The 18538-nt window shown below is 42.4% G+C and overlaps 2 protein-coding genes across 2 annotated transcripts; both read left to right on the forward strand.

Annotated features, from left to right (window-relative positions):
- Positions 1-829: 829 nt before the first annotated feature.
- Positions 830-1765, forward strand: LOC132581875 (olfactory receptor 13H1-like). The gene has a single exon (XM_060253295.1). It carries the CDS (start codon positions 830-832, stop codon positions 1763-1765), a length of 936 nt encoding a protein of 311 aa, XP_060109278.1.
- Positions 1766-8532: 6767 nt separating this feature from the next.
- On the forward strand, positions 8533-11366 carry LOC132581877 (olfactory receptor 13H1-like). The gene is made up of 2 exons (XM_060253296.1): positions 8533-8539; positions 10432-11366. The coding sequence occupies exons 1-2, from the start codon at positions 8533-8535 to the stop codon at positions 11364-11366; spliced, it is 942 nt and encodes a 313-aa protein (XP_060109279.1).
- The last annotated feature ends 7172 nt before the right edge of the window (positions 11367-18538 follow it).

The raw sequence follows: 18538 nt of genomic DNA on the forward strand, positions 1-18538 counted from the left end.
TATCTGACATAACTGTATTATCCAGTGCATCCCGTCTGCTGTAATACTTTGAAAACTGAGTAAATATTTTTTTTTTCTGCGTAAGTAACATCTCTGTTGCTAACAGGAATCTTAAACATATTTTTTTCTTCTGTTCATGTTGCAATAGTTTGCTCAATATCTTTGCAGGCTTAATCGCTACCAAATTCAGCATTCTGTTGCCCAAGAAAACCCATCATTTTCTCAAGGTTCACAGATTTTGGAATAACCAGTAGCAACTTGAGATAACTTAAACTCTCCCATTTTTTTCAATGTGATGGTACTTATGCTGCTTCTCCTAGGCCGTTTTCACACTCACCTTCAGCCGGCGCGACCCCCCTCTTCACCGCGCAGGATCTGCGCGGATTTCGCACTAAATGCCGCGGAGCAGCCGGAAGAGCCAGAAACTCCCGGCGCAAAAGCCGCTCAAACGTAAACCGCCAAAAAGCAGTTTCCGTTTGCGCGGCTTTTGCGACAGCAGTTTCCGGCTCTTCCGGCTGCTCCGTGGCATTTAGTGCGAAATCCGTGCAGATCCTGCGTGGTGAAGAGGGGGGTCGCGCCGGCTGAAGGTGAGTGCGAAAACGCCCCTAGTCTTGAATTTGCTTGATCAAAATATGTTATTGTTTATTAATTAAATTAATTTTTTTTTACAAAAAAAAATTCCTATATAACATTTATAAAGCTCATATAGATTCTTCAGAGAATATCATTCTTCATTTTGACATTGAACAAAAGGATGAATAAAAAAGCTTTTAGGACAAAATTTCATACTGATGATACTAAGATTCTCAATTTTCCTCTTACAGGAAATATGGAAGTGGGAGATAACGCAACCACAGTGACCGAGTTTGTGCTTGTGGGCCTCTCCAGACAGCCGCATGTGCGTGCTGCCTTGTTCGTCCTCTTCTTAGTCATGTATGCCATCATCGTAGCAGGAAATGGTCTCATTGTGGTGCTGACATTGGTGGATTCTCACCTCCACACACCCATGTATTTCTTCCTCAGCAACCTCTCCTTCATCGATGTCTGCTATGTCACTACCTCTGTCCCACAGATGCTGGTACATTGCTTCACAGACAAGGCCATTATACCTCTAGGCAGATGTTTTGCACAAATGAGAATTGGCCTTTTTTTGGGAGTGGCTGAGTGCCTCTTGCTAGCTGTCATGGCTTATGACCGTTTTGTGGCCATATGCACCCCACTACATTATAACTTAATCATGACCCAGAAGGTGTGCATCATCCTGGCAGTCAGCCTATGGCTCAGCTCTTTCCTCTTGACCATTATATACTTTTATAGCATGCCGGCACGCTTGTGTGGCCATAATGTGATGAATCATTTTGTATGTGAGGTCCGAGCAATGTTGAAATTGTTTTGCACTGACACTCACACCAGTGGGCTTAACATACTGGTAACGAGTGTCTTCACACTTCTTTTCCCCTTTGCCTTCATCCTGCTGACTTATGGGCGCATTGGTCTGGCTGTCCTGCGTATCCGATCAGCCCAAGGCCGGGGCAAAGCTTTATCCACCTGTGGGTCACATCTGATCGTAGTGAGCATTTTTTATGGCACTGCCTTGGCTGGATACCTGAAGCCTCAGGCCAAGACTTTCACAGACAGGGACAAAATAGTGGGTATCTTTTATGGGATCGTGATCCCGATGCTCAACCCCTTGATCTACAGTCTGAGGAATAGGGATGTGAAGGGAGCCTTATGGAGGCTGATTGGGAGGAAAGTAGAGAAGTAGAATGGATAATTATGCTGATTAACAGAAGAGGCTTCAAAAAAGGCTCTATATAGCATAAAGAACCAGATATGCAACCTCAGTTCAGTGGTGAAAGGACTAAGGGAGGACTTGCATTCATTATCCATTTATTTCAGAGCTGCCTCTGGTAAGGTCTGAATTACTGATTCCAAGAGAGATTTCGTACTCACCCTATGCTGCTCTGATGTTCCTCTTTTCAGCACGGTGTCCTTCCGATTTCTCATTATCTGCCCCGGGGCTTCAGCCTGCATCGCCATTTTTGCACGGCAAAGAGAAACTAGTTTTTAGTGGTTCCTCTTTGCCGCGCAAAAATGGTGATGCAGGCTGAAGTCCCGGGGCAGATAGTGGGAAATCAGAAGGACGCCACACTGAAAAGAGGAACATCAGAGTGGCGTAGGGTGAGTGCGAAATCAGTCCAAGTTTCTGTTGTCCTTGAATGAGACATAAAAACATGGTGAGAAGGGCAAGTACTTTTCACGAAGAAGAAATATTTGTGTTAATATGCAGCCCTTTACACTGTAGCTTAATTATAAATGGAACGGAAATGTTACTTACTCCATCAGCATCGAGATATACCAGCCACAGATAGCTATGATCCTTCCAATAAGAAGCATTGCAAAAGCTTTTAGAATGTAACAGAAATGTGATATATGGAAGATCGCTCGCTAAAAAATGTGAACAAGAACCTATGGAAACCACAGAGTAGAGGCAACAAAATTAGGGATATGTAAATCTCCACCCTGAACTAGATAGCTCAGGCTAGCCCTATGTCTTCAAATCCCAGAAGTTAAGCATGTTTGGCCCTGGCTAGAATTTTGAAGGGAGACCACTAAAGGAATGCCAAGGGCATGCCATGGAAGCAGGCAATGGCAAACCACCTTGGAACATTTCTTGTCTTGAAAACCCTGTGGAGTCACCATAAGCCAGCTGTGTTTGACCTCACTTCCATCACCGCCAAATCTATCCCCCCAAAAAATATTTTGATAGACTTATCGAAGGGTGGACCGTGTGCAGATTTCTGCTGATAGGAAGGGGGCTTTTCATGCCCCCCTTCCACTAAAGGCTTTCAATTCCTTCCCTTTGTACTTGGAGGTTTCCTTTCCACAATGAACAGTGATAGAATGATAAAGACAAAGAACTCACACCCCACAGGTAGAAAACCCTGCCATCAGTGGAAATTTCCAGTGGATACAGGCCATGATGCTTTTAACTTTGCTTGTATATTTTGTATGCATAGGAATCTCCAAATTTTGAATTTCTCTTGAGCTGAAATGTCATAGGGAATTCTAATTCTGGGAGGGGAAAAAGATGAAGATAATACCCTGATAATAACTATCTGGGAAAAACTGAACTTTGTATCAGGGCTCAGGAACTGGGGTGAATCCCTTTACCCCATTTTGGATTTTTAAGGTGTCTAGAGCAGGTGTGTCAAACTCATTTGTTATGCGGGATGGATCTGACATAAATGAGGCCTTGTCAGACCGAGTTATGTGTGTCATAAAATGTAATGCCAGGCAGCAGAGATAAAAACTTTATAAAGGACACACACACAAAAGGGTTTTTTTTAACCCTAAGATAAAATATGCTCAAAGTATTAGCACTCTTGCAATATTGTAGTCAGTATCAAAGCAAGCTCTCCCTTGCCCGCCTCTACTTCCTCCCCAAGAGAGGAGCCTCAGCCAGTGGGGAAAATAGAGGCTTTACTCTGTAGCTCCTGTGCAATTGAGAAATCCTGGCAAAACAAGTTGTGACACAGGAAGAAGCAAGAGAGAGGAAGAAGGAAGTAGACTTGCTCGCTGGCCTCACAGGAGCCCCCTAGGGGGGCTGATCCATCCCCCGGGCCACATGTTTGACACCCCTGGTCTAGAGAAATGTCCTCATTAACTAGTTAAATCTGATGCAATGTCAAGTTTGTTATTTGAGCTTCTTCTCTCCTCTTCTTGGCTAATTGTCTCCATGGGATGTTGTCCTCTGGGCCCCCAGATCTTCAGAATGGAATTATACTTTTAAAAATGTTCATGGATAGAATATAACTTCTTTGGTAAAATCATTCTAGATTTTGCTTGAAACTATCAGCTGCAACAAAATAGAAGATAAAGTAAGACATGAGGTATCTTTATTTAACAGAAAATATTCAAGGATATAAGATCCATTCTCATATTTTGAATTTTTCTTGAGCTGAAATGTCGATCAAAAGTGTAATTCACTTCTGGAAGAATTAATTCTGTTCTAATTTTGTTTGTAGAATGTATTTCAGATTTTTTGAGTTCATTCACAGTTATATTTGATGGCTTTGCAAAAAAAAAAAATTACTAACATTCCAACATGTGATTGTGGCATTTGCCATCAAGATTTCATTTGTACAAATCTATGTCTCTGTGAATATATAATAAGGTTATAATAAAATAATAAAAGGTTATTTTGAGGTGTCTAGACTTTGAAATCTTATTAGAGTCATAACTCAGAATTCACATCTCGCCATGTGGAGTGTATAGGTTCTTTTTTTTCTCTAGCTGATGTTTAAAGAGACAGTTTGCAAAAACTCAGACTGAGGATGCCTGGTCTTCCATGTGCATCTAAAAAGTGGTAATTCCAAAAGTGATTGTGCTATTTGCCCTTATGACTTCATTTGTACAAACCTATGAAGAGCTCTGTGAAAATATAATTCATCCAAAAATCACTTCAAAGTGTTTAGACTTTGAAATCTTTTTAGAGTCATAGCTCAGAATTCTCACCACTTGGAGTAGTTTGGATTTTTCTTCCACCTGAAGCTTAGGGAGAAAGTTTGAAGACAATTCAGACTAAGGATGCCTGGTCTTCTATGTGCATCTAAAAATGGTGAGGATGTGTGTGATGTCTGGTGGGAAGGTAAGAGCAAGGGACTGCTTAAACTGGCTTGTCTGTTTTTTCTGATATTGGATTGGCCACTGAATATGATACAAGATCTGTAATGTGAACTTCCATCATGGATGGTTTTGTCCCAGTTCTCCAAAGCAAGATGGTAGTTCAGTTGCAGCTAGATCAGCCTCATGGCACTAGAAACACCTATCCCTTATACATAGATTATTAAGCAAAGGGGGAAACACAGCCCAACCTATGAGTTCTGCAGACCAAATTTCCACCTATTTCAGTATTCTGTTTCCAGTAGTGGCTAGCAAAAATTAACCTACCTTTCCAGGAAGGAGAGAAGCAAGTTAACAGTCGGCAATCATTGGATCCACTTTAGAGATAAATTTTTTAAAAAATAAATTACAGAAGGTTGTTTCTGCCCCAGGGCTCATGTCTAGAGCTTCAAATGTGAAACTTAGTTTCCTGCCATGACTAATACCCACAGATAGATCCATTCTATATGTTCTCCAACACCCCTGTTTAAAATTACCCTTTCCCTGCTTTTGGAATTCTGAAATTCCTGTCAGAGAAATTGATTTACTTTTGTCCTAAGAGAATACCAGCCAAATCCAGAAGCCTTTTGCATCTGTTTAGAGAAGTTAAGGACTGGCTTTCTCCCAATACACCTACTGAATTGTACAAAAAAAGGCCAATAACTTTGAAATATATAGGAAGAATACCCCTGAGGAAGATTTTGACGAAATTAGCCTATATCTTGGTGCTCATTTGGATGGACTTTCCTTTGGATTATTGTAATGTTGTACTTCTTTATAATGTGACAAAAGATTTATAAGAATCTTGATAAAAGTATTCTTGATAAATGTTTTACTAAATGTGTTAACCAGCATATTGCAATGTATTTTCTCTAAGAGACTACCAGCCTTGCTGTCTTAGAATATTGGGCCTGTTGTGGTTCTACAAGTGATCCTTTCCCCATTACAGTTATTCACATGAGTGGGTTCTTCTAGTGCATGAGTTCTTTGACCTGGTACTTCGGTGCAAACAGTTGCAGGGATAGAGCTGCGGCGAAACACCATTATAAAAGAACTGCAGAATGGTTCTGTCAGAATCTTAGCAACAGACAAGGTCAGTGATTTCTTTATAATAATCCAATGTCAATAAAATGCCAGATAGAAAGACACATCCAAAATACATGAACACCCAGAGGTATCTTAGGATAAGGAGATGTAGCCTAATCCAAGTTCTGTGGAAAGAGTCTTCCTTGCTGCTTCTGGCAGATGCCTGGATATTCACGCTGACCAGTGTGGGGGAACAGCCTTAATCAATAGCATCTCTTAGTATATGTTCCGCCAGGCCTTTGGTTGGGGCCAGTGACAGTTCTCCACATTTACCTGGCACCCCCCCCCCCATGACTGAATGCTAGCAATTCTAGCACTGCCACCCTGTTTCAAAATGTTTAAATGTTTCTGAATGTTTAAAATATTGTGGGGGTTTTTTATGTTTTTATACTGTATTGAGCCAAATTGTTGCAAACCACCTGGAGCCCTGCACATGTGGGGGAGGGTGATTTTAAAAAATCTAATTAAAAAAACGTACATTTTTTATGTGCAGCAGCACACCACGAAAGAGCTGACAAGTTAGCAGCTAAGTACCTGGAGACAGAGCAGGAGGGCACAAGCACTGGAGAACCCATTGGTTAGCCCACTCTCCCCCACCTATAATAACTAATTATTAACAATCAATTAAATAAATTAATGAAGCCATCATTTAATCTATTTCTCGTTTTTATGTCTTTCTTTTGGGGTGGGGAACCCATTAGTTTGCAATGCAATTGTGAAAAACAGATAAGTGCAAGCAGCAGAAGAAGACAAATTGCAGATTTATACCCCGCCCTTCTCTCTGAATCAGAGACTCAGAGCGGCTTACAATCTCCTATATCTTCTACCCCCACAACAGACACCCTGTGATGTGGGTGGGGCTGAGAGGGCTCTCACAGCAGCTGCCTGTCAGGCAATGTCAATTTCTTCTGATATAAAATGCTTATTAAATGTAGTTGCAATGCTTAACCTGTGTTACTAATCATAAAAGGAGCTGGGCACTTCGAAGTAGGGAGTTAGCAGAGCCCTGTCTGGGCCTCTTTCACAGTTACTAACAAATGCAGGAATTTGGCCTTTGAAGATAAAGCGCCTCCAGGGAAAACTCTCCATCAAGTCCCAGGAAGAGAAACCACAGAGAAAAGATAAGAGACCTTTACCGTGTGAATCATCACACGTGAATACAGCATTGTTTAGAATTTGTAGCTTTGTTTAGAGAACCTTTGATGTAGCACATTTAAGTATGCCCTGCAACGTTACTTAGTATCAGTCCCAATCTCGTTGTCCACTGCATATGGATTATCAAATAAAACCTTACTTTGTTTCAACTCCAAGATTGGTTACTTTGAAATCTGATTGCCTGACACTGCCCTTTCAAGGACAACCTCTGCCAGAGCTAATGGCTAACCCAAGGCCATCCCAGCAGGTGCAAGTGGAGGAGTGGGGAACCAAACCCGGTTCTTCCAGATAAGAGTCCATGCACTTAACCACTACACCAAACTGGCAGAGGTTGTTTTGTAGAAAAATAGGCGGTGGAGCTCATCCAGGGATTGTTATGTAGCTGCACCTACTATTCAATGGGCAAGGAGGTGGAACTCTCAGAAGGAGGAGGAGGAACTCTCAGAAAGCTTCAGGAGCTGCGCTCCTGTGAGCTCCCACTGAATCTGAGGCCTGTGTTCAAGTGTGCAAAATTGTTAAATATCCTTTTTTCACTATATAACTGGAGTTACACAGTTCCTCAGTATTTTCTTACACTGGAGAGGAGTGTTTTCAATGAATAAAATGAGTCAGTTCAGCATTCATAGCCAATAGTGAATTGAAATAAGCTAAGGCCGTTTTCGCACTCACGTTTTACTGGCGCCACGACCATCCTGACGCCGGCGAATCTGCATGGCTTTCGCACCAGAAGCTCCGGCGCTCCCAGAAGCGCCGGCTACTTCCGTCGCTAAGCCAGCGCAAACGGAAATCGCAAAGATGCAGGAAAACGTTTGCGCTGGCTTAGCGACGGAAAGCGCCGGCGCTTCTGGGAGCGCCGGCGCTTCTGTTGCGAAATCCATGCAGATTCGCCGGCGTCAGGAGGGTCGTGGCGCCAGTAAAACGTGAGTGCGAAAACTCCCTAAGTGTCCATTTTTTCCAGAGCAGGGTTGAGGGCTCAGTGCGAAACACCAGCTTTGCTTGTAGCAGGACCAGGATTCAGTCCTTAGCATATCCAATTTTAAAAGGATATGGTGATAAATAAATGACATGAAAGCCTGCTGGTTGTGACCGTGGCTGATTTATCCTTCAGGTTCTGGTCCTTACCTTCAAGGCCCTACATGGTCTTTGGCCAATGAAGCTGTGGGACCACCTCTCCGGGTATGTCTTCCAAAGAGCTTTACACTCAGAAGATCAGAATTTACTGGTGGTTCCTGGCCCCAAAGACATCTGGCTGTCCTCAACCAGAGCCAGGGCCCCAGCTTCTGCCTCGTGGAACTCTCTGCCTGGTGACATCCATGCCCTGAGGGACATTGCACAGTTAAGAAGGGCATACAAGACAGAGATGTTCTACCAGCCTATGGTTGAGGACACCCACTGGACATTTATTTATTTATTTATTTATTTATTTATTTATTTATTTATTTATTTATTCATTCATTCATTCATTCATTCATTCATTCATTCATTTATTTCCGCAGATTTATAGACCTCCCTTTCCCATAGTGAGCTCAGGACAGCTTCCAACATAATAAAACAATCAAAACAATTTAAAACAGTTAAAACAATTTAAAATTAAAGCAATTGAGCCACCGCTCACATTAAGGCGGCATGGATGGTATGTACAGGTCAGTGCAATCAGTGTAGGGGGACCAGTTTAGATGGTAAGGACGTCCGTCCACCTCAGCCATAGGCCTGGTGGAACAGCTCCATCTTACAGGCCCTCCAGAATGATAACAAATCCGAGAGGACCCAAACCTCCGTAGGGAGCTGATTCTCATGACCCATGTTCCACTTTTTACAGAGGGAGAGAAATACATAAATACCATCAATGATTATATCTTAATGGCTTTACTTTGGAATCGAGTGATATTTTGTTTATTTTACTGAATGTTTTAGCCTGACTGGCACCACCCTGGGCTCTTAGTGGAAGGGAGGTGGTTTATAAATGCAAATTAAAATACATAAACAAGTAAGGCAGCTCTGTGTGTCACCCTGACCTGGATAGCCAAGGCTAGCCCAATCTCATCTGATCTCAGAAGCTAAGCAGGGCTGTCCCTGGCTAATAGACCAGGATCATTATGTGGAAGCAGGCAATGGCCAACCATCTTTGAACATCTCTTGCCTTGAAAAAAGTCAATTGTGACTGGATGGCATTTCCACCATGTGTCAGAATGACATCTGTATGATATTAATGGATTCATATAGCATGTCAACATCTCTCAAGAAGCAATGTCCTTCATCTTTAAGTCTAATTTCCATACTAGACATTATGTTTTTTAAAAAAAGAACCCAGACCCTACTGACTCTCTCTGCTACCATACAACAGCTGTGAGAAATATCACTTTTAAAATGAAAACACAGTTTAGCTCAGAACGACTGCCATTTCCCCAAAATATCTTCTTGCATTTTTCAGCTGGGGCTACCTTTGCAACAGCAAAGAAAACAAGAATGGCCAAAGCAGTATGCAGAAAGAGCATAGAAGAACAGGGGCAAGGTGAAAAAAATATTTAAAATATTTATTAAAGTGGAAAGTGGATAACTTTGGAGACAATCCCTTCACAAGGTGAATTACAAAATGTGTAGAGGTCCACAAAAACTTAATATTTTTTCATCTTGTACCTGTTCTGCATACTTTCAGCTGGGGCTACCTATGCCTGGTTATTTTAAAAAAGTTATCATCCAGTTTGCCCCTCCTTCAACATTCATGGGAGTCTACTTAAGTCAACATTCAATTATTCTTTTCCCTCCTGTGCTTGAAACAAAATTAACTTGATCAGCCTCCAGCACAGGGTGACAACCTTATCCATCCTTGATGAAAAACATGGCATGATTTTCTTCACTGATCAGATGCAACAAGGAGCACGGATAAACTTTGCACCAATATTGTACAAACTAAAATATTCAATCACTAGCAAACAGTCAAAATAAAAGATGACAAGCATTTGAAACAAATCACCATGCTGTTATTATGTACTAAGATTTTAAAGTCTAATTGTATAATGTTAAAGAGTTTTACGTAATTTTATATTAATGTTAGGTATTCTTTCTGTCTTGTGATCATGATTATTGGTTTTCTTCTTTGCTGTTAATCTATATTGGTTTTTAATTATTTGTAATGTGTTTTGTATTAACTGGCTTGTTTTATCTTGAGCTTAAGATCATTGGTCAAAGAAGCTAATAAATAAATAAATAAAAGGAAAGGAAACAAATTATCCAGATTCATCTGATTTCATCTGAAAGCAGATCTCCTTCCCACTGCAATTTAATTTTTTAAATTAATATGAGTTTGCTTTATCCAGAGTTGGGAAAACAGTGGATAAAATAAAATTCATTCAGTAAACTGGTACAATAGGAAGAGGTGTACAGTCTGTGCATAGTCGCTCTGCTCTGGGTCCAAGGTATTCATCTGATTGTCCATTTGGATATTTTACCCATGGATGCACAAATATGTTTGCAAGGCAGAATTTCATGCAGATATTACTATAGTTTTCCATTTCCCTTTTACAGGTAATATGGAAGATAATGGAACCACTGTGACTGAGTTTGTACTCATGGGCTTCCCCAGACAACTCCACATGCGCACTGTATTCTTTGTCTTCTTCTTAGCAATGTATGCCGTCACCATAGCTGGGAATGGTCTCATTGTATTGTTAATTGTGGTGGATTCTCATCTCCACACACCCATGTATTTCTTCCTTAGCAACCTCTCCTTCATTGATGTCTGCTATGTCACTACCACTGTCCCACAGATTCTGGCCCTTGGCTTCAAAGAAAAGCCCACTATACCTCTGGGCAGGTGTTTTGCACAAATGAGCATCAGCCTTTTTTTGGGAATGGCGGAGTGCCTCTTATTAGCTGTCATGGCTTATGACCGCTTTGTGGCAATATGTAGCCCACTACACTATAACTTAATCATGAGCCAGAAGGTGTGCATCATGCTGGCAGTCAGCCTGTGGCTCAGCTCTTTCCTCTTGACCATTGTACCCTTTTTTAGCATGCCAGCCCGCTTGTGTGGCCACAATGTGGTGAATCATTTTTCATGTGAGCTCCAAGCAGTGTTGAAATTGGCTTGCTCTGACACTCATGCCAATGGGCTTATCATGTTGATAACGAGTGTCTTCACACTTCTGTTCCCCTTTGCCTTCATCCTGCTGACCTATGGGCGCATTGGTCTAGCTGTCCTGCGCATCCGTTCGGTTGAAGGCCGAAGCAAAGCTTTATCTACTTGTGGCTCTCATTTGGCTGTCGTGGGCATCTTCTATGGCACCGCCATGGCTGCATACCTGAGGCCTCAGACCAAGACTTTCACAGACAGGGAAAAAGTAGTGTCTATCTTTTATGGGGTTGTGACCCCAATGCTCAACCCCTTGATATACAGCCTGAGGAACAGGGATGTGAAGGGAGCCTTTTGGAGGCTGATTGGGAGGGAAACAGAGAAGTAAACCACTTGTGGACTCATTGTCTATACCAAGGGTGGCTAAACATACTTAACATAAGAAGCACACCGAATAAACATCAGATGTTTGAGAGCCACAAGACAGGAAGGAAAAAGGGAGTGAGGGAGAGATGGAAAGAAAGGAACTTTAAGTTTAAATGCATTCTCCAAGCCACCAGCTGCCTTAGCTTGGAGGAGTGGTTTAAAGAGAGAAATGCCTTCTACAAACTAACTGATGGGGCAGTGGGGGCTTCGAGAGCCACACAATATGTGTGAAAGAGCCACATGTGGCTCCTGAGCCACAGTTCAGCTACCCAGGTCTATACTGATATCCTTTTAGAATGAATATGTCTAACCATGTTTCTGTGTGTGACTTCAATGAACATTGTATGTTATTAATATCACGTTATCAGTGAACATTACTCTTTGCATAATAAATATATACATGAATGAAGCAAATAGGTTTCCTTCTTTTTCTTGGTTGAAAGGCAAAATCCAATTTGTTGTCAGTGTTTGAAATAACTTTACTGACACAGAATTCAGGGGTATTGCAAGGGCAAAAGGTACCCTTTGGGGAAGAAGCGGGGTGTGTGTGTGTGCAGATGCACTCCAAGCCATAAATTTGTGGCTTGGAGTGCATGCTCACAAGCCCTCTGCTTCTTCTCAAAAGGACTCAATGGGACCCTTTAAATGCTTTCAAGAAGCGAGGATAGCACCCGCTCCTCTCCGTCCTGCAGGATCCAAATGGCCCTCCAGATGACCAATGGGCCATATGCTCCATGTCGATCAATTGAAGGGCCCCTCACATTCTGCAGGAGGGGAGGGAGAGGAGCAGCCGCAGGTGGTCAGGGTTGGTGGCAGGACTTCTCCTCACCTGACAGCTGCCTGGAGGTGCATTGGAGCCCCCAAAACCAGGGGAACCCCACTGGGCCTAGGAGGATGGTAATCCTAGGAAGGCCTAGGCCTCTGCCCTGTTGTTGGCTCTCCAGAGGAACTGGCTGGCCACTGTGTGAGACAAGATGCTGGACTAGATGGCCCACTGGTCTGATCCAGCAGGGCTCTTCTGATGTTCCTATGAAGGCCTTGACCTTCATCGCTTCATCATTCTGATGTTCTTATGGAGGCTTTGCCCTTCATCACTTCATCACTTCATCACTTTATCAAAGTGTTGGTCCTGTGTGAATTTCTGCTGATGGGAGGGGGGGTTCATGCCCTTCTCCCACTGAAGCCTTCCAGTTCCTCCCCTGTGTTCCTGGAGGTTCCCTGTCCATGAGGAAAAGTGTTCAAAGAGGCATTCGGAGTCTAAGCAGAAGAGTGTCATAGGAGGTGGTGGTGGCTACAAGCATAGCCAGCTTCAAGAGGGGATTGGATAAGCATATGGAGCAGAGGTACATCAGTGGCTATTAGCCACAGCTTATTGTTGGAACTCTCTGTCTGGGGCATTAATGCTTGGTGCTTGGGGGGGCACAGTGGGAGGGCTTCTAGTGTCCTGGCCCCACTGATGGACCTCCTGATGGCACTTGGGTTTTTTGGCCAATGTGACACAGAGTGTTGGACTGGATGGGCCATTGGCTTGATCCAACATGGCTTCTCTCATGTTCTTACTGAAACAAGAAATTCGCAACCCACAGATAGAATCCCAATGGAAATTTCCCATGGACACAGGCCATTATGCTTTTAACTTTTAATTCTGTATGTACAGGAATCTCCAAATTTTGAATTTGTATTGTGCTGAAATGTCATTGGGAATTATAATTCTAGGAGGGAAAGAAGATGAAGATAATAGCCTGATAATAACAATCTGGGGGGGGGGGGAGAAGGCATGCTAAAAAAGGCATTCCAAGCCAGAAACTGGAGTAAATCCCTTAACCACCTTTTGGATTTTTATAATAATAATAATAATAATAATAATAATAATAATAATAATAATAATAATAATAATAATAATAATAATAATAATAATAATAATAATAATAATAATAAATTTTATTTGTACCCCGCCCTCCCCTGCCGAAGCAGGCTCAGGGCGGCTAACAATACGGTGCCCCATGGTGCACCAACAATAAAACAGTTACATTGGAAACATTAAATTAAACATTAAATTAACCTTAAAAGCCTGAATTAAAACAATTAACTAAAACATATTATAACGCTATCCTTGACACTCTTCTAGTTGATGCTGATGGCGGATAATAATAATAATAATAATAATAATAATAATAATAATAATAATAATAATAATAATAATAATAATAATAATAATAATAATAATAATAATAATAATAATAATAATAATAATAATAATAATAATAATAATAATAATAATAATAATAATTATTATTATTATTATTATTATTATTATTATTTGTATCCCGCCCTCCCCGCACAAGCAGGCTCAGGGCGGCTCACAACATACAAATGCAACACAATACAATAAAATCATACATAGCAATAAAATCATCTTAAATCAATATACAGTTACATTAAAATTAACATTAAGGTGCTAAATAGATCTTCTTAAGTTCAGTGGAAAGAAAAGAAAACATACACAGCGACATTATCTTAGCTCGGTATGGGCGAAGGCTATTTTGAAGAGGTATGTCTTACAGGCCCTGCGAAATTGGTCTAAACATCGCAGGGCCCGTACCTCCTCCGGGAGTTGATTCCACAGCAGTGGGGCCGCAATGGAGAAGGCCCGATCCCGGGTGGTCTTTAATCTGGCCTCCCTTGGCCCAGGGATATTCAGCTGGTGCTTACCAGCTGACCTCAGTGCTCTCTGGGGCTCATATGGGGAGAGACGGTCCCTCAGGTAGACAGGCCCTCGGCCATATAGGGCTTTAAAGGTCATGACCAGCACCTTGTAACGAACTCGCTAAACCACTGTCAGCCAGTGCAGTTCGCGCAGCTCCCATCTTGGGAGCCCCAATAGCAGCCTAGCCGCTGCGTTCTGCACCAGCTGCAACTGCTGAGTTTGGCACAGGGGCAGCCCCATGTAGAGGGCGTTGCAGTAATCCAGTCTCGAGGTGACCGTAGCATGAATCACCGTTGCCAGGTCCCGGCGCTCCAGGAAGGGGGCCAGCTGCTTTGCCCGCCGAAGATGAAAAAACGCGGACTTGGCAGTGGCCGCTATCTGTGCCTCCATTGATAATGACGGCTTCAGAAGAACCCCCAAGCTCCTGACCCTGTGGGCCGCTTTCAGCGGGACACCGTCAAGAGCTGGCAAGGGAATTTCCCTTCCCGGGGCAGCGCGACCCAAGCAAAGGACCTCCGTCTTCGCCGGATTCAACTTCAGCCCACTCAGCCTGAGCCAGCCAGCCACGGCCTGCAATGCAAGGTCCAGGTTTTCTGGGACGCAGTCAGGTCGGCCATCCAATAGTAGATAGAGCTGGGTGTCATCTGCATATTGATGGCACCCAAGCCCAAACCTCCGAGCAATCTGGGCAAGGGGGCGCATGTAGATGTTAAACAACATCGGAGAGAGGACTGCCCCTTGTGGCACTCCACACACTAGTGGGTGCCTCCGGGACAGCTCTCCCCCAATTGTCACCCTTTGTCCCTGACTATCAAGGAAGGAGGAGAGCCACTGTAAGGCCGACCCCCTAATCCCTGCGTCGGCGAGCCGGCAGGTCAGTAACCGATGGTCGACCGTGTCGAACGCAGCCGACAGGTCTAACAACATCAGCACCGCCACGCCGCCTCGATCCAGATGCCGCTATCTAGATATTTAAGATATCTAGAGAAATGTCCTCATTAACTAGTTCAATCTGAAGTGATGCAACTTCAAGTTTACAATTTGAGCTTCTGCTCTCCTTGTCATGGCTAATTGTCTCCATGGGATGTTGTCTTCTGGGCTCCCAAAGACAATTATGATCTTCAGGATGGAATCTTTTAAAATGTTCATGGATAGACTATAACTGCTTTGGTGAAACCATTCTAGATTTTGCATGCTGCAATGAAAGAGAAGATAAAGTGAGTCATGAGGTATCTTCATTTTTTCAAATTCCAGAATATAAAACCCATTCACATTTTTTTCAGAACCTATTCTAGAGTGTTTGAGTTCATTCACAGTTGCATTGGATGGATTTGCAAAAAAACTATTAACATTCCATGTTAGGAGTGGTCCTTGAAAGGGGATTAAATATTGAACCATGAGCAAAGGAGGTGTAGTTCCACTGAGCTATACTTTTTATTTTTTTCATGAGAAAGACGTTAAGCTATGGCCCAGTTTCTAGTGGAACATGAGAAAAGTGCAGCTGCATCCCTAACACCACCAGTCAAAATGATCTGGTGGTAGGTGATCGGAAAGACTTTTGGCAATTAACCCAAAGAGGACAACACTAACCTTGACAGACTCTCAGGCAGCTTCGCATTGTTATGCTCTTAATTTGTGGATGTGAGACGGATTTAAGAGGTGTCATGTATTTGACGGAGACACCGATTCCCAGATCTTTGGTTATCATCGAATTCCTACTGTGGTTCTTATTCCTCCATCTAATACATGACAACATACAGAGAAACTCGTACATTATCTTTTGGTATGAACCTTTCCCCCCCAGAAAATTATACAAACACTTGGGGATAATAATCGAGTGTTTTGTGTCATATTCACTCTTGCTGAGAAATGTTAACTAAACTTAATGGATATGAAGGAAACACTTTCTCCTCAGTTAGTTTTTAAAAAGTTGTTATAGAAGTATAAGGGGAGAGTGGACTTGGAGATACAAACCCATAGCTATACAGTTTTTTCCTTGGGAAGAAACCTCACTAAATACAATGGGTCTTCTTTGTTTCCAGCAAGTGTGAGAAGGATCACAACACAAAATCCCATCTGCACCTCAAAGAAAACCCTGTTGAACTGAGCGGGACTTAAGTAAGATTGAACGGCATCTATAGATTCAATGTAGAACTTCTAGTGTGGTTGGAAAATCATTATGTTAATGTTTGTATTATAATGATGGAGAGTGGGAAGATTGAATGTTATCACAAAGAAAGCATTCGGCAGGGGAAACAGTACAGATGTCTTTGAGGTTTATTAAATGAAACAAGATCTGTAATGTGGACTTCCATCGTGAACATCTGAATGGCTTTGTCTCCAAACCAAGCTGCTACTTCAGTTGCATCTAGATCAAGCCCACGGCACTAGATGACTGGAAACGCCCATTGCTTGTACATAGATGATTAACCAAAGGGGAAAGCACAGCCCAACCTATGAGTTCTGCAGTACTAGAACAAATTTCCACCTATTTCAGTATTCTGTTTCCAGTAGTGGCTAGCAAAAACTAACTTACCTTTTCAGGAAGGACAGAACCAGATAAAGACTTGGAAGCGATTGGATACACTTCAGAGATAAATTCAAAATTTTTGGAAGTGTCTGCTCCAGGGCTGGTGTCCAGATCTTCAGACCATGAGACTTTGTTACGTGTCATAGCTAATACTTATGGATAGATCCGTTCTATATGTTCTACACCCCTGTTAAAAATTATCCTCTTTCTCTGCTTCTGAAATTTCAGGAGTTCCTGTCAGAGAAGCTGATTTCCTTTTGCCCTAAGAGGGTACCAGCCTTGCTATCATAGAATATTGGCCCTATTGTGGTTCTACAAGACTTGGGGTTTCCTTCCCCCTCCCGTACCCTTACAGCTATTCACATGAGTGTGTTCCACTACTGTATGAGTTTTTCTTTGACCTGGCACTTTGGTGCAAACTGTTGCAGGGATAGCGCTGTGGTGAAACTCCATCATAAAAGGACTGCAGAATGTTTCTGTCAATCTTCAAAACCAACAAGGTCAGTGGTTTCGTTATAATAATCAAATGTCAACAGTATTTAGAAATAGACATCGAAAACATGTGAATATCCAGAGGAATCTTAGGATAGGGGGATGTAGTCAAATTGGACACTTTGGACTGTCTGATCCAAGTGCTGTGGAAAGAGACTTCATCTCTGCTCTTGGTGGATGCCTGTTTCTTCAGGTTGACCAGTGTGGGGAACAGCCTTAGAATCATAGAATTGGAAGGGACTTCCAGGGTCATCTAGTTCACCGTCCAACCCCATGCAAAATTCAGGAAATTCACAAATGCCTTTCCCACACACCCCCAGTGACACCTGCTCCGTGGCCAGACTCATGCCCAGTCTTGATCAAAAGCTTAGTAAATGTTTTGATGCGGAGCAAGAGACCAAGAAAGAGCTGCCAAGTTAGCTGCTAAGTTTCCCTGAAGCCAGGGCAGAAGGGCACAAGATCAGTGAACCCATTGGTTAGGCTATCGGGGTGCTAGCTCTCATCTACCTATAACAATTCATTATTAATAATCAGTTAAAATAATTAATGAAGCCTTCATTAATCCAGTTGTGGTGTTTAAGTCTTTCTTTTGTGGTAGGGGATCCATTAGTTTGCAATGCGGTCATGAAAAACAGATAAGTGCAAGTGTGCAAAATCGCTAAATATCATGTGTTGCTTTCTGCTCAAATTCGTGTTCGTTACATCAGTAATGCTGTCCAGTCATCTCAACTTTTGCTGTCCCCTTCTTCTTTTGCCTTCTGTCTTTCCCAGCATCAGGAACTTCTCCAGTGACTACTCCCTTCTCATTTGATGGTCAAAATATTCGAGCTTCAGCATCTGGCCTTCCAGGGAAATGTCAGGGTTCATTACCCTTAGGACTGACTGATTTGATCATCTTGCAGTCCAAGGGACTCTCAAGATTCTTCTCCAGCACCACTGCTCGAAAGCATTTATTCTTCTGCTCTAGGGCTTCCTTATGGTCCAACTCTCACAGTCACAACAACTCACAAATACTGCCCCCCCCCCCTAAATTCACACAATCTTCATTGCTTTCAGATGGCCACCTAGCCTCTGTTTAAAAACCTCCACGGAAGTAAACCAGGGCTTCACACGCACAAACGCACACACACAAATAAAGATATTATACAATAATGATGTTAGCACCAGTCTTCTTATCACCCTTAGAAGGAATGCACACAACATGGTCTTCTCAGATGAGCAGGCTGCCCAGAACTCTAACCAAATGAGTTGCCCATCAGTAATTAAGAAAACATATTTCTCTTTGACATGTGAGCCAAAAAGCAGAAATGTATGCTAGTATGAATTCACTTTATTACTCTGTTATACACAGATGCACATAGCCACACATGAACAAAACAAAACTAGGAAATAAAACCCAAAAGGT

Source organism: Heteronotia binoei, chromosome 13, assembly GCF_032191835.1.
Source record: "Heteronotia binoei isolate CCM8104 ecotype False Entrance Well chromosome 13, APGP_CSIRO_Hbin_v1, whole genome shotgun sequence".
NCBI lineage: Eukaryota > Metazoa > Chordata > Lepidosauria > Squamata > Gekkonidae > Heteronotia > Heteronotia binoei.